The sequence below is a fragment of the Pelodiscus sinensis genome, chromosome 17 (genome assembly GCF_052426305.1).
Source record: "Pelodiscus sinensis isolate ZL-2025 chromosome 17, ASM5242630v1, whole genome shotgun sequence".
In the NCBI taxonomy this organism is placed as follows: domain Eukaryota; kingdom Metazoa; phylum Chordata; order Testudines; family Trionychidae; genus Pelodiscus; species Pelodiscus sinensis.
Genome location: NC_143068.1, coordinates 3,061,161 through 3,084,707, shown reverse-complemented (window position 1 = coordinate 3,084,707; position 23,547 = coordinate 3,061,161). Strand labels below are relative to the sequence as shown.

The window sequence follows — 23,547 nt, the reverse complement described above, 5'->3', positions numbered from 1 at the left end:
TAATGTAAACGGAAAGTGCTTAAAATCTTTATTTTATTATGAATGAAAATAAATGTCGAGGCTGTGATGCTATGTTACTGTATCCCACTAATAGTAAATGGCAACGGAGGGCGGATCTAGCAACCATAGGAAATGCTGTATTGTTTGAAGGTGCAGATGTTACGTGGAAAACAAGCTGACTAGTATTGCAGGCTAGTATGTTTTGTTGCCATGTTAAGTCTGCTAGGTGCCAGGATTTACAATCTGCAAGTTGGGTTCTATTTACATACCCTTTGAGGTCCATGTCATGATGTGGGTCTGTCTCACCTTAATTCCTGCCATTGAGGAAGCACAGGTCTGCTTTTACAGCCTATGGGCAAGAGGCAGCCAACACACACTATCCAAATTCCATGTGTCCTTTAATAAGTTTTCAGGACTAATTGCAAGCCCATTTGGCTGCTGCTCCCTGCCCTCTCCTTTTCATACAACTTGACCCCAGGGTGTGGCAGGCCCTTCTTGGTTATCCCCACACTGTGGGCTCCAGCCTGTTCCCTAAGGGAAAGTGTCCCTTTACATATATCCTATAAACACACACAACCTGAAATACTGCTTGAACAAGAGATGCGTATGTTCCTATATTCTTACTAAAAGCTAAAATGGAAAGGGGATCTCTTTTGGCCCGTGGAGGCTTGTTTGGAACATGTAGACATGCTCCTGTTTGGTACAATGTGTTAACATCCTCGCCTTTCTGTGTTTAGGTAAAATGGACCATGGAGGTGGTTTGTTATGGACTGACTCTCCCATTGGAGGGCGACACTGTGAAGTATTGTGTCGATGTATATACTGACTGGATTATGGCTCTTGTATTACCTAAAGACTCCATTCCTTTACCTGTTGTTAAGGAACCAAACCTTTATGTTCAGAGCATTCTCAAACATCTACAAAATCTCTTTGTGCCAAGGTGAGAAACAGATCTGTAGTGTCAGGGGAGGGGGTAAGAGATGGGGTCTGGGCTTTTCAGCTACAGTCATGTTGTTCTTTTGCCAGAAAAGCCAACAGTTCTTTCACTTTCTAGCCAAACCGGAGTAGGATTTGTAATAAAATAAATGACTTGTCTCTGTTGCAAAACACAACTGGGTCTGAAGTTTGAAAGGGGCTGGCAGCTTTGAATTGTAAACTGTGCAGCTGCTTTTGCTGCCTTGGTTAGACAACTTAATTTGCAAATCATTCCTGACTCTCTCTCACTAAATACTCTTAACACTCTTTATAAGAAGAGTATGTCAATGGATAGTTGCATGATTTGGGAAAAATCTTGAAAAATATTTGGACAGCATCAGATACCCCTGCTGAGCTTTTGGTGCATGGTTTCAAAACCAGAAAGCTTAAAAAGCACTAATGGCTTGAATCAACAGAAGATGATACTGAAGGCTCTGTTCCAAATAAGTGCAAAGCACATGAGACTGAACAGATGGAGACATCAGAAACTTGTGTGTTTCTTAAAAATGTAAGGTAAGGACAAGATGGGGGACTGCACCCTGGAATGCAGGGGCATTGAGCAGGAGCCAGCAGCTAAGGTAGATAAGCAGTGGAGCATGAGCTCCCGGCGTGGTGCTGTTGCCAAGAGGGCAAATGCGATGCTTGGGCAGGTAATGATTGTCCATGACGGAAGATGATACTGGAAGAGGGAACACTTGGATGCACATGCAGTTCAGTATCAAGGAGGGGATTACAGCCTATCCACTGAAGCTGCTGCTGTTTACAACTCTGCCTCTGTACCTCAAGAGCCATGTGGTGATTAGTTTCTGAGTAACCCCATTGCTCGTCAGGGTACTGCTGACTCTCAGCTGTGGATGGCAGTGATGCTCTGCCTCAGTTTGTGCGTCAGTGTTTCTGGCTGTCTCGTCTGTGGTTACCTCCTTTCAGTTTGCTGAACGGCGGCTGCTTGGGCTGGTGCCACCCATCCTGAACATATGGCCAGCCCAGCAGCACTGTGTTGCAGTGAGCATGGCTTCAGTCCCTTGAAGTGGCTGCATTTCAGAACTCTGTTACTTGTAACTATTGATTCTGTTCCTGGCTGCAGAGTATGGCATGCAGCTGTCGTAAATGGAATTGATCTAGAAGCTTGAGGTGAAGACCGTCTTGAATTTGTACAACAAATTGAACAGTACAACCACTTTTTATCTTTTTAGGTTTGTTTTTGAAGCTTAATACAAAATTGCTGCCAGGTTCTTCCTCATAGTCTACTAATTATGAACTGGTTTGTTAATGCAGCTTGTCAGTTTCTTGTCTAGAGTAGCATCACTCACAGATTTGCTGCCAAGCTGATGATGGTGACTTCTGGTTTCTTGTAGGGTTTTCCTGGTGCAGGTTGATACACATTTTCTTTCTGTTTTGGATTGTCAGCCTATGTATTTGTAGACTCTGGAAATGTGTCTGTAATTGATCTATCATCTCTCTTTGAGTATGCTTCTATAAAGTGCAATCTTTAGCATACAGCAGTTCATCAACTGCCTTGGAGATCTTGGTGGAGGATTGCAATATATTTAGGCTGAATAATTTTGCGGAAGATCAGAAGCCTGCCCTGACACCAGCATTTAGGTCTCTTGTAGCATTACTGAGCACTGCTGCATAGAAGACCTGCTGTCCTACATTGGTCTGCCAATTGACTGCATTATTTCCAGCTTTCCCATAGAAGATCAGTTTTTGAGTTTATCTTCTTCCAGTTTAAACACTACAATGTGTTTGTCACTGTAGAATTTTTTCTTTGTCTACATTTGTCTTGAGGGCAGTGTTTGCACTGCTGATGGTAGTCTACCACTTGTTTGTGGCAGCCATAGTCATGAGATGATTACTTATGCCTTTAGACAGACTTTTTCTGAGCTTGGTAGCAATGAGTTGCTAATAATAAAGCTGACACACGATCATCATGGCTCTTCGGATGGTCTTGCCAGAGAATATATACCCTCCACTGATCTGTGCAAGTTCTTTGACAGTGAAATTGGACTTGACAACAGTGTCAATCCTATACCTAGCGAGTTTTCTAGCAACAAAACCTGTGCCTTTGCCAGGCTGGCTGCTGGTAGGAGTGTTGCATAATCTATGACTCCATCTAGAACGGTGCATGAAGCCATTGTAACTGTAAGTTTGTTGATTTGCTGACTGTATGGGGCATGACCTTCCAGATACAGTGGTCTGGTCAGTTTCTATATGAGGATCAAAGCTATTCCCCATTCTGGTACTTCGAGTGCAGGAGGTGAGGGCCCACAAGAGACCTTAAAAATATCTTGCCACAAGTCTTCCTGCTTAAAAAAAACTCATTAAACAAAAAAACAAAAAACAAACTCCCCAAAGTTTGTTTCCCTGACCTTAGGTGTTATGTTGTCACCACCCAAATACAAAACCCCTTGAAAACTAGGAAAACACCCTTGGGAATTCCTTCCTGTAGGATAACCTCAAGCTCTTTAACCCTACCTCAGGAGAGAGCTTGAAAACAAACTGTAATCTCTGACTGGCCAACCTTCAATCTGCCTGCCTTCTAGGACACAAGAATCGGATCATAGCCTTAAAAGGTGATTTTTACTAACAAAATGAAGAAGACATACTTGGTAAAGCAATACTGTCTTTTAGTGAATTTACTCCGCACCTGAATATACTCCGTGGTGTTTGCCGTTTGAGTTTAGAAATCCCTGTATACCCCGCACACGAGTGTAGCCTGTGGGGGAGGGGTGGGGTTTATTTGCGTGTGGCTATATTCCTGCCTGCCCCCGCTTCTGTGCACTGTGCCGCCTGCAGCCTCCTGCTGCTGCTGCTGCTGGCCGCCGAGCCCCACACCCGCAATTGCTCCGAGGTGTGGCAAGGGGGCTACAAGGAGGAGTGGCAAGGGGGTGCATGGGAGATGGCAAGTGGGTTGCCAGGGGGCGCCACGGGCAGTTTGCAGTGATCCGTGGCATGGGCCACTTGACGCCCAGGGCAGGGCTCCGGGCTCCTTCCCTTTGTCAGCCCGGGCCAGGAACCTCCCGCCTTGCTACTGGGCTGCGCCGCCCCCCCCCCAATACATTTCCCTGCATTGTTCAGCCACGGGCTGTTCAATACAGCCCTGGCTCTCTGTGGGGGCAAAGGCGTTTGCAGCTCTCAACCCCAGCCTGGTAAAGGCTCAGCCCGCAGGGGCTCTCAGAGTGGGGGGGGGGTGGCGGGCATTCTGCAAGGCATGTGCTGCATGGCCTGCCCAGCACTGTGCCCCGTGATGCCTGCCTGTGATCCTGATCCGGGTGGGGGAGCACTTAACCCCCCTCGTAGCTTTCAGAGGCCAAGCCTCGTGGCAGGGGAAACACTCACCACCCGGTTCCTGTGCAGCCGCACTCACCCCCAGGTGTGTTTTAAAAAAAAAAAAGTTATATGCTCCACACCTGAGTATACCCCATGGCGGGGGGCGGAGGGGGAGGAAGGGGAGGGTGCAGAGTTTGTAAAAACGAATATAACCCACAGTTTATATTCGTTAAAATACGGTACTCGACTGCTAGGTGTTACAGAGCAACTAGAAAAACCTGATTAAATCACAGAGAATTGCTTCCCTGAGATTCCATTCCAGTTAATGTTTTTGGGGGAAGGAGGTAAATCCGCACAGATGTCCCACAAACCAAGAAATAAAATAACTTGATCAGATCCAACTACACATTCCCTGACTACTCAAGTCTGTTGTTTTAAGATTCTGTTCTTTCTAGACATGAATATTGCTGAAAATTCCATGTTTGGTTGCAAAGCTTACTTTATCTCTCTCCCAGCTCCTGCTTCCCTCTCATACACAGATTTCTCACTCTCTTCCCATTGGGTCTCCTGGCTCCCTGCCAACACTTTCTGGTACCCTCTGTTCTGGGTTTAATCCTTTACAGGCAATTTAGTTACTGAATCCTGGGATGTCTAGAAAAAAGTATTACCCCTCCCATCCCTCATAGGCAATAGAAAGTTTGATATTCTCCTTGTTTATCTTACGCCTTCTGCTTCTTGTTATGTCCAGTTCTGGTGTCCACACTTAAAAAGTTTGTTGGAAAAACTGAAAATGATTTGAAGTCTGGAAGATGTGCCTCAGAGTAGAAAAATTTGGGAAACACAATCTATTTAATTTATGGAAGACAAGATTAAGAAATGATTTAATTATTATCTACAACTACCTATGTGGGAAAGAGGTATTTGACATATTTTACTTTAGCAGAAAGGCATAATGAGATCCACTGTTAAAATGTGGGAATTAGACAAATTCAGATTAGAAATCAAGTGCAGATTTTTAAATGATTTGTAATAATCAGTGGATCAGTTTACTTAGAGATCTGGTGGACTCTCCATTCCTTTGCACTCTTCAAAGCAAAAATATCCCTGAAAGAGATGCTGTAGCACTAAAAGAAATTGATGGGTATGAAGCCGGAAATATTTAGTGAGATTTGTTGCCCTGAGTTGTTGGTGGGGCAAAGTTGCAGAAAAATCAGATCTGTATCCTTGAAGCTGCCTTTCGATACATGGGTGCCAGAGTTTCCAAGCTACAGCAACCACCATTTTTGTGCTTTTCAGTAGTTCGAATCCACACTCTGATCTAGTAATTAAAATGATTGGCCTGTTATGACCGCGGACAAATTGGTGATCTGTTCAGGCATGCCCCCCAAGTACTAAGTGAGGAAGAAGAGGGGAGTATTGTCTGTCGGTGGTTATCACTAAAATTACATTTGTCTGTCACCAAGCTCTCACACAATTAAATAGGCAGGTGAATTACAGTTTTTAGTGACTAAGGCCATCTGCCTTGTAGGATATACTAGCGTAGATGGCTAGCTACACTGTTCTTATAGTAGAGTGAGTGCAAAATTCACGCTGTGGCCACAGTGTGAGTGCTTACCACAGCCTGCTCTTCCTGCTAGCAGAAGACTAGAGCTAAGGCTAATCTGTATGATTATCTCTGAAGTGCAAAGCACAAGGACCTTCATTAAACTCCTTCAAAGTCAAATATCTGAATATTTAATAATCTGTTCTGACTTGGTCTCACACCAAAGATAGACATGGTATTTCAGATGCTTTACTAGAAAGGCTAAAAGTAAGATGATAGACATTTAAACAAGCAAAAACATGGCAAAGAAATCCCCAACCCTGTCCTCCTAGCTGCATTCTCAAGTGCTGACTCGGAAACTCGAAGGCATCTAGAGATTCTTATCACATTGTCTTTTTGCAATCACTTCTATCCCTGTGATGGATATTACCGCAGTGCCTGTTGCCCTGGGTGAGATTCCACAAGCAGGTCTTGTGAGCTAGAAAAGCAGTGGTATCTAGATATGATTGTTGCCCTTAAAGATAAAATAAGATTTGTAGCAGAATGGATAAAAATCAATGGTTTTATAAAAATCAATGATTAAAAAAATCAGTTTTTTTGAAAAAATGCTTTTTGAGGAAAAATCCTATGCAAAAATAAGTTTGTATTGAGATACATCATAGCTCAAAGATATCTCAACATGGAATAGGGATTATTAATTCTAATTCATGTAATGTTTAAGAAAAGTTTTGTAAATGAGTGCTAATAGTTCATGGATTAGGGACCCAATTTTATGAGTTCCGGAAGTGTCTGTATAGATTATTTAGTTAATCTATCTACCCAGTGGGACTCAGTGTTCTGTCTCAGGGATATCATGCTTGTTAACAGCAAAAATGTTTTTAAATAAATACATAATGTATAGAGGTGAGAAATAACAGAGCTAAACCCTGTTGTCCTTCTTCAAACTTGTGTACACAGAGTCAATGCCTTACCTCTCTCAAAAAGTTCAGTGAATAGAAGCCGATATTTTAAGTTTCTTATGTTGGCTTGGCTGACAGTCAATTTTTGTTTAAAAAGTATTTAACTATTTTAGTTAAAAACAATTTTAAAACTTGATTTTAAAAAATATGAATGCATAACTATATTAAATCATTTGCTTGTTTTGTTAAAATGTTACATTTGCTGTTGACAGAAAAACATTCAGAACAGTGGTGGTGTTTTAGTTAAATAAAACAGTTTAAAAGTGTCTAGCGGTGTTCTCCTAATACAGTATGGCAAGAAAATACTCCAAATACTAATGATTAACATGTTGAATTAGAGATAGTCCACCTCCCAATGACTTGATAAATATCTGAGTTACCTGTGGTAAATGAAATAACCGAGAAAGTGTTCATTTTCTGATACCGCTGTAAAACTAATCTGAAAAGTTTTCAAAATAAATCACTGTTTAAAAATGTATAGTGTGTACCTTCTAAAAATGAAACCTACATCCATCTCTGAGTTGTGAAGAATATGTATTAATGTTATGACAACCAACAAGAATGCACTTTTTATGTAGAAAACAATGATTAAATCGAGTCTTCCTAGTGACTAGTGAGTTAAATCACGATTTAAATTAATTTGATTTAAAATTTCAAATCCTTTTGTTTTTACAAATCAGAGTGGAAAAACTATGTAGCACTTTAAAGACTAACAAGATGGTTTAATAGGTGATGAGCTTTCCTGGGCCAGGCCTACTTCCCCCTGATTTGTAGTGTATGAACGAAATACAGGAGTCCTACCAGCCTCCGCTTCAATAGCGAGTCCTTCCCCCTCTTTAATAGGTTTGCTGTCAGGCCACCTGCTGTTACCTCCATTTTACAGGTCAGGCACGAAGGCACAGAAGCAAAGTGTCTTGCCAAGGTTGTGCAGGGTCTTTACGGTGGAGTTGGCACTTGAACCAAATTCTCCTGATTATGAGGCTAATGCTATAACCACTGGACCATCCTTCTAAGGGCATTAACCTTCATACAGACTTAAGTTCTAGTTTAATGTTAAGATACTTCTGAGGACAGGGGAAACAATGAGGGCTAAGGGAAAATAACATTAATGTTAGGTTCCTGTTTTAGCAGTTAAAATCAGTATTATGGTTGCAGTTGTGGTCCCTAGCCCACCTTTGAAGCTGGGAGGAAAACTCCCGACTGCATGAACCCATTGTATTTTTGAAGCACTGCCTGCATCACTGAGCCTGGGAGGGCAGGTCTGAGGGGTGAATTTGTCTCATTTCAGTACTGACTCAGGATGACACACTGTGATTTATCTGTTTTGCTAATAATTATTTTAAGGGGAACACCCAGCCAGTGTGATTGTCTGACCATCTCAATTGTCCTGGGTGCCTCTTGGTGCCGACTGTCCCAATTACTTCTTACCTAGCTGCTAAAATGTGCAGCATCTCCTGCCTAGTCTGATAGCTGTCTACATAAAACTCTGTGGTACTAGGAATAGAGGGAGCCTACATACAATTTCTATGCAGCTAAGTAAGGTGCTGGTCTGTGGATTGCATTTTCATATTTAAGTCCATAAAAACATGGACAAGTTTTTACAATGTACAAGAAGCTTCCAGCAAAATTCTACGAGTCCTGCAGCTGCTACAGCTCCAAGTACCTTGCTGCAGAATGAAGGTCCAGGTTGTCAGAGTTCAGAGGAACTTTATATAATCTATTTAAGACAGAGAGAAAGTAGGGTGCAGAGCCTGCTGGATAGTTGTGTGAGAAGTGATGTGACCATCCTATGCCCCTATCACTCCTGCCTTACACTCCATAGTTTCTCCCCTGTTTTTCCAGCACCTGAACTCTGTCCTCTCCAGCCTGCTTTGGACGGCTCAGTAGTCCTGTTGCCTGTTCAGTTGGTGGCAGGTCTTGCTCTTTCTCTCCTTGCCTTCCCCCCCCCCCCCCCCCCCCCCCAAAAGTGGACAGGTTGTTGCAAGGGGGCAAGAGCTGGTGGCTGGTTCGCAAGGATGAATCAGTACCCTGCAGTGAGCCAGAGAGATCACCTCACAACTCGGCCAGAGAAGTAAAAGTTCCTGGTGCTCCATTGCGAGTTAGCTTTCCCAAGAGCTCATGAGAGTTGACAGTGCTCATAGGGTCTGCTCCAGGCCCAGCAAAATGCACACCTGAGTCAGCTGTGTGTCTGCACAGCACCTGTGAGGTTTCCTCTGTAGGGTGGGAAAGAGAAGAAACATGCTACTCTGATACTAGGGGGAGTGGCAGGGCGGCGGTGGGGATAGGGTTCAGGAGAATACTTCTTATCCCCTTTTTGTGGAATAAGAGTGTCCTCTACTTCTGTAGTATAGCATTCAGTCTGCCCCAGGAACGTCTTTCTTAGTCCTTCCCCATCCCCAGGAAGTCATGCAGCTATTGTTGGCGGGGCCCTGTGGTCCAGAGTTGTGATAAGAGGGGTGCCGATATCTACAGTAGCTCAGGTGCCCACCCTCCATCTAGAAGATGAATGCTTGAGGAAGGGCAGCTACTCTGAGTCAACCTAATGAGTTACAAATGAGGAGTCCTGAAACAGCCAGTAGAGAACAGACAGCTTAAAGAACACTTGATGTCCCAAAACATAAGCAAGTGTTCATAGACTTTTTTATAATACTCTGACCAACATTTAGTCCCATAAAACAACAATATATGGAGAATCCATTCCAGCAGTGGAGACAGTGCTAAAGCAGCAAACCTAGGCTCACTTTTGAGACCGATAGCCTTGAAATAGTCACGCAGTGGATGTGAACGAGAGAGGTGAGCTGGATAAATTGGAATCGCTCCTATGTGGCTAATCAACCAGAAGTCACCTACATGCTTCCTTCTCATGTCAGTAGCTGATTTGTACCCCTAATGAAATGAACCCCAACCCCAGCTACTCTGTGTGGTCCAACAAGCACTTAATTACTAACCTGCAATGACACTGCCTAGAACAGACTCCAGTGCCACACAGGCAACCTGTTGCATTAGATGAGTAAAATGCTGAGGCTCTGGAAGATCCTGTCCTAAAACTGTCTATAGGGCTGCTTGTGTAGATGGCTCTCCGATGAAATCTGTTAGTCTGGCCCAAACTTCCCTTTTCTGTAATCTCTCACCTCCTTTAGTTTGTTGCTGCTTCAAACTGTTTGCCTCCATCACAAAAATCTCCTGAATGTGGGAGCATGGAACGAGTGCTTTTGCTTCGCCCTTCCTAATCAGGTGGGACTCATGCTTGACATCTGCAGGCTATAAATTTAATATGTTACTGGTGTTCTGTCACCAAGGAAACTGTGACAGTGAAGACATATATCGGCTGGTGCTAGGGCAAGTGACAGTGACAAAAATCTTTTCCATACTTTTTGTATTTCACAAAATGGCTTTTCGAAGGGGTGGAGAAATCCAGACAATTGCATCAAAACTCACTCTGCACTCATGCATGAGAGTCAAAGGTTTCATGGTTGGATAATGCTAAGCACTAATATATTAAAACTGGGTTCCATGAACAAGCTGTCTGTGCCTGCAGAGGACCTTGTTAATCTGGTTTCCTACTCCAATGACTTTTCTAGAATTTTTAAAAATCTTAGAAGGTTTTAGGCATAGAGCGAGTTGGAGAAGGGGGTGATAAAGAAGCTCACTTAGTTTGGCAGCACCGTGTTCTGCTGCTTTCCAATATAATATTTTTCTTCTGAAGGAGAGAGCTCACCATAAGTGAGCCCTGACGAGTCCATAATATTCAGGTTTATCTCTGTTGTGTCTAGGATATAGTCTGTTAGCAAAGTGGACTCCTTTTTGGTGACCTGTGATCTACCAAGTCAGTCTAATCTGCATATCCTCCACAAAGAGGAAGTTGGAATCTTTTTGTTCACTGTGTGCCATTTTAAAAAAAAATCCTTAATGTGGTATTCACCTCCTCCATCTTTGCTAATCTCACTGTGACTTCAAAGTACTCATCTTAGACCATGAGCTCTTTGGAGCAGCGTCACATTGCTGTCCATATTTATATGGCATATTACACAATAGGGTCCCCATACTGACTGAGCTTAATATCATATAAATATTAAATAAGGATGCTGTGCCCATAGGTAAGTAGGCGAAAGTTATCCTCCTTGTGATAAATGGGCAAAGATGATTGTTTCTTTGTTTCATTTTTCCTCAAGAATGTGGGTGGTGATTAGATGCCTACCATAGTGAATGCTGGTGAAAATGAGGTGGGTTCAGAAGTTAAAATAGGAAAAGAACAAGTTAAAGATTACCTGGGCAGATATGTGTCTTTAAGTCACCAGGATCTGATGAAATGCAGAACTCTCAAGTACCAGATTAGGGTGATATATGATAGCCATTAGCTATCATTTTTGAAAAGTTGTGGAAGATGAGAGAGATTCCAGAAGACTGGAAAGGGGCAAATATAGTGTCCAATAGATCTATAAAAATGGAAATAAGGACAATACAGGACCAATCAGCTCAACTTCTGTGCCAGGAAAGATAACGGAGCAAATAATTAAGGACTCAACATCCAGAAAATAAAAGGGTGACGAATAACAGCATGGATTTCTAAAGGAACAAATCATGTCAAACCAACCTGATAGGTTTCTTTGGTAGGATGATAAGCCTTGTAGATGGGAGGAGAGGGAGAGAGAAAGCAGTAGATGTGGTAAACCCAGACTTTAGTAAAGCATTTGATACAATCTCGCAAGTTCTCATTAATAAACTAGGGAAATATAATGTAGATGGGCTACTATGTAGTGGGGCTACGTCTACACTGGCACCCTTTTCTGGAAATGCTTAAAATGGAACAGTTTTCCATTATAAGTATTTCCGGAAAAAGCGCGTCTACATTGGCAGGATGCTTTTCCAGAAAAGCCCTTTTTCCGGAAAAGCTTCCATGGCCAATGTAGACGCGCTTTTCCGGAAAAAAGCCCCGATCGTCATTTTCACAATCGGGGCTTTTTTGCGGAAGAGACTACTGTGCTGTCTACACTGGCCATTTTCCGGAACAGTTTTTCCAGAAAAGGACTTTTGCCCGAACGGGAGCAGCATAGTTTTTCCGGAAAAACAGACAATTTTATAGTAGATTGTCATTGCTTTTCCGGAAAAGCAAGCGGCCAGTGTAGACAGCTGGCAAGTTATTCCGGAAAAGCGGCTGCTTTTCCGGAATAAGTGGCCCAGTATAGACACAGCCTGGGTGTATAACTGGCTGCATAATTGTTCTCGGAGGGTAGTTATCGTTGGTTTACAGTCATGCTGGATGCACATAAGTGGGGTTCTGCAGGAATCCGTTCTAGAACTGGTTCTGTTCAATATCTTCATTGATGATTAGGATAATGGCATATCAAGTATACATATAAAGGTTGCGGATGATACCAGGCTGGGAGGGGTTGCAAGTGCTTTGAAGGATACGATTATAATTCAGAATAATCTGGACAAACTGGAGAAATGGACTAAGATAAATAAAATTAAATTCCACAAGGACAAATGCAAAGTCCTCCACTTAGGAACAATTAGTTTCACATACACAAAATGGGAAATGACTGCCAAGGAAGAAGTACTGCAGAAAGGGATTTGGGGGGTCCTAGCGAACTACAAGCTAAATGTGAGTGAGCTGTGTAACATTGCCCCCCCCCCCCAAAAGCAAACCTCATTCTAGGATGTATTAACAGGAATGTTGTAAGAAGGAAACAAGAAGTTGTTCTTCTTCTGTACTCTGCACTGATTAGGCCTCAGTTGGAGTACTGTGTCCAGTTTTGGGCACCACAAAAAAAGCTGTGGACAAATTGGAGAAAGTTCAAAGAGCAGTAATGCAAATGATTAAAGGTCTAGAAAACATAAGCTATGAAGGAAGATTGAAAGAATTGGGTTTGTTTAGTCGAGAAGAGAGAAGACTGAGAGGAGACATAACAACTTTCAAGTACCCAAAAGGTTACAAGGAGGAGGAAGAAAAATGTAGGTTGGACATTAGGAAAAACTTCCTAACTGTCAGGGTGGTTAAACACTGGAATAAACTGCCAAGGGAGGTTGTGGAATCTCTGTCACTGGAGATATTTAAGAGCTGGTTGGACAGACATCTATCAGAGATGGTCTAGACTGTGGTTGATCCTTCTGTGAAGGCAGGGGGCTGGACTCGATGACCTCTCGAGGTCCCTTCCAGTCCTATTATTCTATGATTCTATGATTATGTGGTATCACATTTGCGCTCACAGGGTCATGTTGGAAATTAAGACAGTGCTTGGTCCTGCCATGAGAGCAGGGGACTGGACTTGATGACCTCTCAAGGTCCCTTCCAGTTCTTTGATTCTATACTGCTCTTTAGTTCTGCCTTTCCTATACGTGCCCTTATGGTTTTTACATGGGCCATTCACATAGCAGTTAGGATATAATGCTAAGGATCTGTACTTTCACTGTAGATGCATAGAGTGTGTAGCATTTTGTATGAATGTGTGTTTGTTGTGTAGTGTGATCAGATAACGAAGGAGCTATTGTACTGCTTACTTTGCCTCTCTGAGATAGTTAGGATTCCCACTGATATTTTAACTCAATTTTGATTCAATAATATTGCCATTTTAAGATCCTTTGCATGTAACAGTGAATATTAGGTACTGCATTCAGTCTAAAAGATATAAATTGATTTATTTTGAGACTGCAATAATGTTTTTCTCTTCCAGGCAGGACCCGGGGTCCAGTCAGATTAGACTATGCTTGCAGGTTTTGAAGGCTGTCCAGAAATTGGCACGAGAGTCAACCACCATGGCTCGGGAAACTTGGGAGGTTTTATTATTGTTTCTCCTACAGATTAATGATACTCTTCTGGCAGCTCCAACTGTGCAAGGTGTGTTCATTTGCTTTTCTTATGGGTGTGAGGGAGCTTGGCCCCATGCTGAAAACTATCAAGAGTTGCTGGTGGCTCCATAAAACCAACAACCCATCTCGTGTATTTAAACTCTGAATTAACAGTTGATGGCCTGAAATTGAGCCTACTTTTAAACAATGTTTGCCTTCAGTGAATTGTCACCGCATACTGCGGTACGGCATCTGATGGTCCATCCTGTTATTAATTCATTTGAGTTTTTTGTCGTGATGTCCCATGGTCTTTCAGCTGCGTACACTTGAACCTTTTTAATCTGACAACCCTTGGGAACAGGGTATGCCAGATGAGAGAATCTTTCCGACCATGTAAGGGTGCTGGTCCAGGAGAGAAAGAGGGTGCGAGAAGCGCCTTGTTCCTGGGGACACATGTGACTCGACCCCCCCACCACTGTGGGAACAGTGGGGGAAAAGCCTCTGGGAAGCACTCCGATACACTGCCATTCCCCCACAGAGAGCTACTTCCTCCGCACCCTGCCAGGATCCAAACCACAAAAGTATCTGGATAAGAGACACCTGGATTAGGAAGGTTCAGGAGTGTTATCTTTCTTTTCCCCTATTTTGAAAGGCAGTGTGAAGAAATGTTAGTACCTACCCACGGATATTCCCTCCCCCCCCCCCACTTCTCTCTAACACTGACGAGTTGCTGTGATAACATGTCTGAGTAGGCGAATCGCTTGTGGCACAGGTGTTTGCATTACCTGTGTGGCTAAGCTTTACACTATTCGTTGTAACACTTGGACTTTCTAAAACCTGGCTGCACACGTAGGAAGTAAACAGACCAGACTGTTGTAAATCACCATTGTGTATAGACTGAAATCTGTGCATGTTTGGGGTGATAGGAGTGTGATAGCCATGCCATTCCTTTCAGTTCAGTAGGGCTTCCTAGGAGAAATGGCTGAAAGCGATCTAGTATATTAAATGGCTTTAAATGTTTGTTTTGTTCCTGCATAAGGTGGCATTGCTGAGAGTCTGGCTGAGAAACTGATTGGAGTGCTGTTTGAAGTGTGGCTGCTGGCCTGCACTCGGTGCTTTCCAACACCCCCTTACTGGAAAACTGCCAAAGAAATGGTGGCCAACTGGCGACATCACCCTGCTGTAGTGGAGCAGTGGAGCAAGGTTATCTGTGCCCTTACTTCCAGGTAGGTAACACCGCTAGAGGAGCAGGCGCTCAGAGGAGCTGTCTGTGACCATGGAGTCTTTCCTAGTTCTGGACTCTCTGCTCATTTGTGCAGAATAACTGTGTGGCTGGTACTGCACCTGGACTAATTACCTGGCCGATCCCACTTTTGCACATAGTAACACATTTGAATAACGATTACCTGGGTTAACCAGGTAATCCTTTCAACTACCAGCATTCCCCTTCCTCTCCACTCCCCCCCCCTCCCCCGCTCCACTGCCACTGTGTCAGAGGCAGCAATGAGAGGGGGAGGCGGGAGCCGGTGCCTGTGAGAAACCGGCTTTTAAGTTGGCTTCCCATAAACACCGGGTTCCACGGAACGGCCTCCTCCCTGCTCTCCTCTTCCCACCCCCCCGCGCTGCTACTGCTGATAGAGAGGCATCAGAGCAGAGGGTAATGGGGGGAGACAGGAGCTGCTACACATGGGAAGCTGGCTTTCAAGCCAGCTCTCTGTGTGTGTTGGCTCCCACAGAGCTGCCTCCTCCTCTCCGCGTCTGTCAGACGTGGCAGTGTCAGAGGGAAGGGAGGTGGGAGCTGATACGCATGTGGAGCTGGCTTTTAGAACCATAGAGCTGGAAGAGACCTCAGGGGTCATCAAGTCCAGACCCCTGCCTAAGGCAGGACCAATCCCAACTAGATCAACCCAGCCAGGGCTTTGCCCAGCCGGGACTTGAACATCTCTAGGGATGGAGATTCCACCCTCTCCCTAGGGAACCCAGCCCAGCGCTTCCCCACCCTCCTAGGGAAATAGTTTTTCCTAATATCCAACCTAGACCTCTCCGGCTGTGACTTGAGACCATTGCTCCTTGTTCTGCCATCTGTCACCACTGAGAACAGCCTGTCTCAATCCTCTTTGGAACCCCCTTCAGGAAGTTGAAGGCTGCTCTCAAATCCCCCCTCACTCTTCTTTTCTGCAGACTAAACAAACACAAATCCCTCAGCCTCTCCTCATAGGTCATGTGTTCAGCCCCCTAATCATTTTGGTCGCCCTCTGCTGGACCCTCTCCAATGCATCCACATCCTTTCTATAGTGGGGGCCCAGAACTGGACACAATACACCAGAGCTGAATAAAGGGGAATAATCACTTCTCTGGATCTGCTGGCAATGCTCCTCCTAATGCACCTAATATGCCATTAGCCTTCTTGGCTACAAGGACACACTGTTGACTCATATCCAGCTTCTCATCCACTGTAACCCCCAGGTCCTTTTCAGCAGAACTGCAAGTTAGCCTGTAACAGTGCTTGGGATTCTTCTGTCCCAAGTGCAGGACTCTGCACTTGTCCTTGTTGAATCTCATCAGATTTCTTTTGGCCCAATCCTCTAATCTGTTGAGGTCACTCTGGACCCTATCCCTGCCCTCCAGCATATCATCTACTCCCCCTAGCTTAGTGTCATCTGCAAACTTGCTGAGGGTGCAATCCATCCCCTCATCCAGATCATTAATAAAGATGTTGAACAAAACTGGTCCCAGAACAGATCCTTGGGACACTCCGCTAGAAACTGACTGCCAACCTGACATCAAGCTGTTGATCACGACCCGTTGGGCCTGACCTTCTAGCCAGCTTTCTATCCATCTTAGAGTCCATTTATCCAACCCATACTACCTTAACTTGCTGGCAAGAATATTGTGGGAGATGGTATTAAAAGCCTTGCTAAAGTCAAGGTATATCACATCCACTGACTTTCCCATATCCACAGAGCCAGTTACCTCATCCTGGAAGCTAATCAGATTGGTCAGGCACGACTTGCCCTTTGTGAATCCATGATGACTATTCCTAATCACTTTCCTCTCTTCCAAGTGCAGGGTGTGTTTTTTGCTACTCTCCTTTCTTCCTTTGGTCAGGATCCTGAAATCTACCATCTCATGATCACTGCTTCCCAGGTTTCACCCACCTCTACTTCCCCTACTAGTTCCTCCCTGTTTGTGAGCAGCAGGTCAAGCTGCACATGACCCCTGGTCGGTTCTTTCAGCACTTGTACCAAGAAGTTATCCCCAGCATTCTCCAAAGACTTCCTGGATTGTCTGTGTACTGCCGTATTGGTGTCCCAACAGATGTCAGGGTGATTAAAGTCCCTCATGAGAACCAGGGCCTGCGATCTGGAAGCTTCTCTCAGTTGTCCAAAGAAAGCCTCGTCTGCCTCATCCATCTGATCTGGTGGTCTATAGCAGACACCAACTACAACATCACCCCTGTTGCTTCCACCTCTAAACTTAGCCCATAGACTCTCAACAGTCTTTTCTCCCTCTAAATACTAGAGCTTCGAGCGATCATACTGCTCTCTGACACACAGTGCAACTCCTCCTCCTTTTCTCCCCCGCCTGTCCTTCCTGAACTGCCCTTCTGTGACAGTGCTCCAGTCATCCCACCAAGTCTCCGTTATTCCAATCAAATCATAGTTCTTCGACTGGGCCAGGGCTTCTAATTCTTCCTGTTTGTTTCCCAGGCTTCTCGCATTGGTGTACATACACCTTAATAACCAGTTGATCGCCCTGCCTTCTCCATCCAAATCAGGGGTCCTTCGTTGTTGCTCGTTCCTCCTTGTGATTCTTCCCGGTGTCCGACTTCCTCACTTACCTCTGGGCTTTGGTCACTGTCCCCCAATGAACCTAGTTTAAAGCCCTCCTCACTAGGTATGCAAGCCTGTCTGCGAAGATGCTCCTTCCTCTCTTCGTTAGGTGGATCCCATCTCTTCCTAACAATCCTTGTGCCCAGAAGAGAGTCCCATGGTTGAAGAAACCAAAGCCCTCTCTCCGACACCACCTGCACAGCCACGCATTTACTTCCTCAATTCGACGATCCCTACCCGGACCTTTTCCTTCAACCTGTGGAGAGAGCCTGAAAGCGGTTACTTATCTCTACAGGTATGGGGGACACTTGAGTTGGCCGCCTTCTCCTTCTAGAGGTTACATGCTGCCAGTTTTCTTCCGTGTCCTGTACTGCCCTGACTGGCTCTTCAGCCTGGTGTGCCTGCAGGATCAAACGCTGCCTTCTATCAAGGAAGTCTTCATCCTCTCTGTCAGAACGTAGGGTCGATACTTGGGCCTCCAGTCCTCTCATTTTTTTCTTCCAAAATGGCGACCAGCTTGCACTTAGTGCAGATGAAATCCCTTCTTCCGGGAGGAAGACAAACATGCACATGCTGTGCAGGTAACAACAGCAGAGCTATCACCATCCATACCTGCCTTCCCTTGGAGAGATTCCTTAGGTGTTATTAAATGCCTCCTTAAAGGGCAGGAGTGTATCAAAAGGATTTTAAAGAATGGCGAGTGATCTCATCCCCTTCCCACGGCCCTTCCCAACTCCCTATTAGCAGCCCCTGTTCTCCAGCTCCCTGGTCGCTGACTCACTCCTTTATAAAGCCTTGGACTGCCTGATAGCCCCTCCCCCTGATTAAGGCTCAACCAATGAGCAGAGGCTTCTAGATTTCAAATCCTGATTAAAAGCTCACAGCTTCCACCTGCCAGCCACAGCACACACTCCGTAGGGTTAGGGAGGGAAAAAAAGCCCCAAACAGCTAAACACGAGCTCAGCAAGCAGCAAGAAACTCACAAACACAAACACGCTGTGTCTCTGAGCATCCTGGCTCTGCGTAGCTGCCTGCCCTTCCCCACCTGGCTGCCTCAATTAGAGGCAGCAGTATGGGGCTGGGGAGGCTGCCACGGACAAAGGCTGCTCTGTGGATCTGACAGAGGCAGCAGTGTGGGGCTGCGGACTGGAGCTGGTCTGTGTGGGGAGCTGGTTTTTAAACTGACTCCCCTGGTGGATTGGTTCCCACCTGCCATCCTGTGCTGCAGCCTCTGATAGAGAGGCAGCAGCGTGGGGTGTCGGGGCTTCCTGGGTGGGGCTGCTGGCCCCACCCCACAGGGACTATTGAATAGTCATGTAACCTCACTTCAGTTTTCCAGGCCTTTGCCACCTTGACATTAGCTCAGTGGCACGTGCGCTGTGGGGCTGTGCATCAAGACCGCTTGGAGAACTCAGCTTCTGCGGGTTGTGGTGGGTCTGCTTAGGGTGCTGGCAGAGTGTTTTCATATAGGCCCAGGTGTCTGACGGGGTCCAAGCGCGTGGCCCCTCAGGCACGCTCCAAGCTAAAGCTGCTGGGAAGGGTGGAGTCGTGAGGGTGCAGTGCACTGATGTTTAATTTGGAATGGAAGACTGGGGAGAGAGTTTGATTTCCTGAGCAAGGTTTGTATTTAGTTTTTGATTTTTTAAATGCGCTTAAAGCAGTATGTTGTCCCTCTGCTTACAAATCTAAACACAAGGCAGGTGTAAGGAGTACTCGGTGACAGCCTTACTAACTTGTCCCCTAGATTGCTGCGTTTTACATACGGACCTTCATTTCCTTCATTTAAAATCCCTGATGAAGATGCCAGTCTGATTCCTCCTGAAATGGACAGCGAGTGCATTGCACAGACGTGGTTTCGCTTTTTACATATGCTGAGGTAATGTAATACTTGTTTGCTTTATACCCTGCTTACCTATACCCACACATCCATAGTGGAGATGAGTGAAGTTATCCAGCAAGACGAAAACTCATGTTACGTATCGGAAATGAATAGCTACAGCAGCGCTCATTGTGGCCTTGCTGTGAGTTAGGACACGTTTCTTGTACAACTTTGAACTTATTGGTTTTTGCAGAATTTAAGAGTCTGCTAAAAAAAAAAAAATCTAACTTACTGGTTGGAGGAAAAAGTTCCAAATGTCCCCTGACGTAATGTAGTCTGTTGAGATTGCCAAAAGGAAGACTGAAACACTGCTCTAGGAGATGAGGATGATGATTTTAAAACGTGTGTACATCCTTCTGTTGTTGTTGCTTTATGTGCTTGGATGGCTTTCTCCATATCCGTCCCCACGTAGGTGTGCATCTGTCACCATCCCTCTGCTGTATCCATCAGGTCAGCTCTGGTGCCTCTGGAGTTGTGTCCTCATCCTGCTGGCATGTAGGGGCCTACCCTCTGCCACCTCCACTCCTTCTTTCCACCCGGGATGGTCAGCAGAACTTTGGCCTGTCTCATGCAGTCTGCTAATGCCTTCTTTCAGTGGACTTTTTTCCGTTAAAATTATAGTTACTGTTAGGGTTAAGTTAGTAGTTCGGTAAGTAACGTAATATAGACACCAGTTGAACCTCTCTAGTCTGGCACTCTTGGGACCTGACTGATTCTGAACCAGAGAACTTGCTGAACCACAGGAGGCCAATATTGTCTAGCAGCATTCCCAACACTGCCACTGCTCACTGGGTTTTAGAGGACATTTAGGGGTAATAAGAGCTAAATAACTGAGAGCCAGGACTGGGGGCTGTAAACAAGCTCTGAGACTGCGGGAAACTTGGCCACGCCCATGCAAAGTGAATAGCCGGCTAACTGAAATCACGCTGAACCACGGATATTGCTGGACTAGAGAGATTCAGCCTGTAGTAGCGGATCCGTGCATAGTGGGGCTGGTCTATGCAAGGCACCACAGTAAGACAGACTGTGGGCACTCTCCAACTCCAAGATCTGCAGGTGATAGGCCTGCTGGTAGAGTGCCATGCTAGGTGCCAGCAGAGTGTGTGGCATTGTTGACTCCAGCCCCGTGAAGGGTGCCATTGAGTCTGGTACTGTTGGATTCCCCATCAAGGGAAAGCCACTGTGTCAAGACAGCCCTGGCTTTACCATCTGTGCTGGAGGATTTTGAGGCCTGCATGGTCTCCTTGTCCTCCAGTGTCCCCTCTTTGGATCCAGGGGACTGGCATGCTGCTCTTAATTTAAGACACGTTTCCAGATTGCTTCTTTCAGGAGCATAGAAGGCACTTAGATTCATGGTAAAGAAGGGTCTCAGAGATCCAGCCTCTTCAGTCTGAGAAACTGTATGCTGGCTCCACCTGTCTCTTCTCCCAAAGACGGGGTCTCAATTCCATAGTAACCAGTACATTTTCCTGCTACTCTTCCGTCCGAAGTCACATGCTAACAGAGAGCAACAATGCACTGGCTTTCTGTGTGTAGAGGACCATACCGTTTAGGACTACTCAGCTATTTGTAGCCATAATGAAAGACCATCCAGTTGCAGCCCAGAGAATCTCCTCATGGACCACTTTGGCATCTGCACATGCCATGACCTAGCAAAGCTCTCAGCTCCTCGGCTGACAGTCCACGCATTGTTGGGGGCGGTCTTGACGCAGGTTCCAGTCATGATAAATGTACAGCAGCAACTTGGTTGTCACACTGAGCCATTCCCAACAGGCTAGAAATGATGCAGGCTTCAACCGAGCGGTCCGTAAATCAGCATGTCAGCAAACTGTATAACTGCTTGCGAGGCACCAACCTTGTAATGGACATGAGCAAGGAGAAGCGAGTTACTAACCTTCCATAACGGTTCTTGCTCATGTCTATTCCATCACCCATCTCCTGCCCCCCGGCAGTTCACTGGCACAGAGTAACTGGGGGGTCCATGGGCTGTCAGGTCCCTATATACTGGCACTATAAGGGCATAACTCCAGGGGGCAGTAGAGGTGAGACCATGGATACCGCTGAGGGGTGACTTTCCGACGGCGATGCATACGGCATGCACATGTCTATGTTTGAATAAACATAAGCACCGTCTCTTGAGAACATCAGTTATGGAAGGTCAGTAACTCTTTTATCTGACAAAGGTCTGGAGGGTTCTTACTGTGCATGTGGTGATCTTTTCAATCAGAAGTATCCAAATAGGTCAGTTTTGATCTGCATTGGTTTAGTTAAAGAATCTTTACGAATTCCTTGTGATCTGTGATATCTTATGAATGATAAGGCTTTTCTATCTGAAACTTGAAGACTTATCTGGCATTGTCTGGATCCTTCAGGGCAGGGGGCTGGAGGTGTGAGGGGTGCAGGAGTCAGATCAAGGCCTTGGGGATGTGGTGGGGGCAGGGCAGGAGACTGTGGGCATGGGGGGAGGAGGAGTCAGGAGGGTTGAGGAAGGGCTCAGGGCAAGGGATGTAGGAGGTGTGAGGGTTGGGAAGTGAGGAGGGACACAGGGTAGGGGGTCCATCTGGCATGGGCTTTCTCTCTTGTGCTCCTTCCCTCCCCCCCTCAGTCAGTGGCGGCTTTCTGTCTTTCCCCTCCCCCCAACTATGGAAAACAGTCCCATTCCCAGCACTTCCCATGTACCTGGCACAACCAAACCTTGACCTAGCTCTAAGCTAGGATAAGAGGAAGCTGCATAGCAAATTTGGTGGTCCTAACTCTTACCATTTAGGAGGAGTTCTTGGACAAGCAGACTCAGACAGACAGGTGCACATTTGTAAAATGGATAGATAGATATAAACTTCCTTGAGCTGAAATGGTAACTTTTTATTGTAGTTATATAGACGTTAGTAATAAACAGAAACCATTTCAACAGTAACTAAATATCCCTTCCCCATTCATTTGCTCACCTATTATTCCTGGGCTTCTTGATATCTTATTTGGCTAGTTCTCAATTTGCCATTCTCTTCCAGCCGTGACAGGCTTCCAGGAGTTCTGTTTCCAATGATAATAAAAGAAAAAGGCACACATTTTTGCTTTGTAGGTGGTCTTTAGCATGTCTGAAATCTGGTAGCAGCAATTTAAATAGCCTTAGTAAGTGCCCTCATTGTTCTCAACCCTCTACAAAGCATCATTACATTTGTCACTGCTATATATTGTCAATATTTTAGGTGTCAATCCTTTGAGAAGAAACACCCTCACAAAGGTTACTGATCTCAACCAGTGTTCGGGCCTGTCATCTAGGCAGAATTTGCACAGAAAAGACATTCTCTAAAACTGATTGCATAATTGTTATCTACAGTGTATTGTCTGGTTCTTCACCAGGTTTCATGGCAGCTCCATTCCCTGACAGTGGTTTTAATTGACAGAGTTTTTGTAAAAAACAAGTTTTTATGAAACTTCAGATCAGTAGAAATGTTTCTTTGCTTTCAAAAAAAAATACAATAAGAATGATCACACCTGAAAGCATTCTCTTGCAGCCCTCGAAACTGGGCATGTTAAATACAGGTTAATTGAATAGTCAAGTAACATCATGAATTCTTATTGGTTAGTCGACTATTCTATAGTCCCTGTGGGCGGGGCCAGCAGCCAGCGGGCCTCACTCCCAAGCAGTGCCCCTTCCACTCAGTGCTGCTGTCTCCATATCAGAGGCAGCAGCATGGGGTTCCAGGTAGGAGCTGGTCTGTGAGGGGAGCCCGTTTGAAAACCAGCTCCGCTCGCGGACTGGCTGCCTGTTACCCTGTGCTGTCACCACTGATAGAGGCAGCAGCAGGGGGTGGCCGCAGCCCTTGTCTGTGGGGTGGGGGTGGGTCTGAGCTCCCTGACCCAGCACGAGCTGGAATTGAGCTGGATTGTCTGCCTGCCTGGTTCATAATACACTTTAAATGCAGAGCTACAGCAGGGGGAGGTCCCAGACCCGTTGCAAGCTAGGACTGAGCTGGGCTGCTGGCCAGCCTGCTAAAAATGTACTGGTGGGAGGGTGGGGAAGAAATGTGTGTAGTCTACAGCATTAACCAATAAGCAAAAGCGTATAGGTTAATGCTATAATTGATTAGTCGGCTACATTCTTACATCCCTACTTGCACTTTCAGGGTCTAGTGCAATATTTTGTTTGCAACTAGTTTTCATTCTTCATGCTGAGAGAGTAACTAGAAAAAATTCTAGTCTAATCTAATCTAAAGTGTTGGCAAAGAAATTAGTTTTGTAAAACCAAACCATCTTAAATTGAATGTTCTTTTAAGTCTTAAGTGACACACATTTTAT

The 23,547-nt window shown here is 45.2% G+C and overlaps 1 protein-coding gene across 7 annotated transcripts in view; it reads left to right on the top strand.

Annotated features, from left to right (window-relative positions):
- Positions 1 to 23,547, top strand: part of RALGAPB (Ral GTPase activating protein non-catalytic subunit beta) — a 118,487-nt gene that overhangs the window by 22,048 nt on the left and 72,892 nt on the right. For all 7 annotated transcript variants that reach the window (XM_075900745.2, XM_089769807.1, XM_089769806.1 and 4 more), the window contains exons 3-6: positions 738 to 940; positions 13,422 to 13,585; positions 14,576 to 14,762; positions 19,114 to 19,245. In XM_075900745.2, the coding sequence (XP_075756860.2) occupies positions 738 to 940; positions 13,422 to 13,585; positions 14,576 to 14,762; positions 19,114 to 19,245 (686 nt within the window). The remainder of the gene's footprint in view (positions 1 to 737; positions 941 to 13,421; positions 13,586 to 14,575; positions 14,763 to 19,113; positions 19,246 to 23,547) is intronic.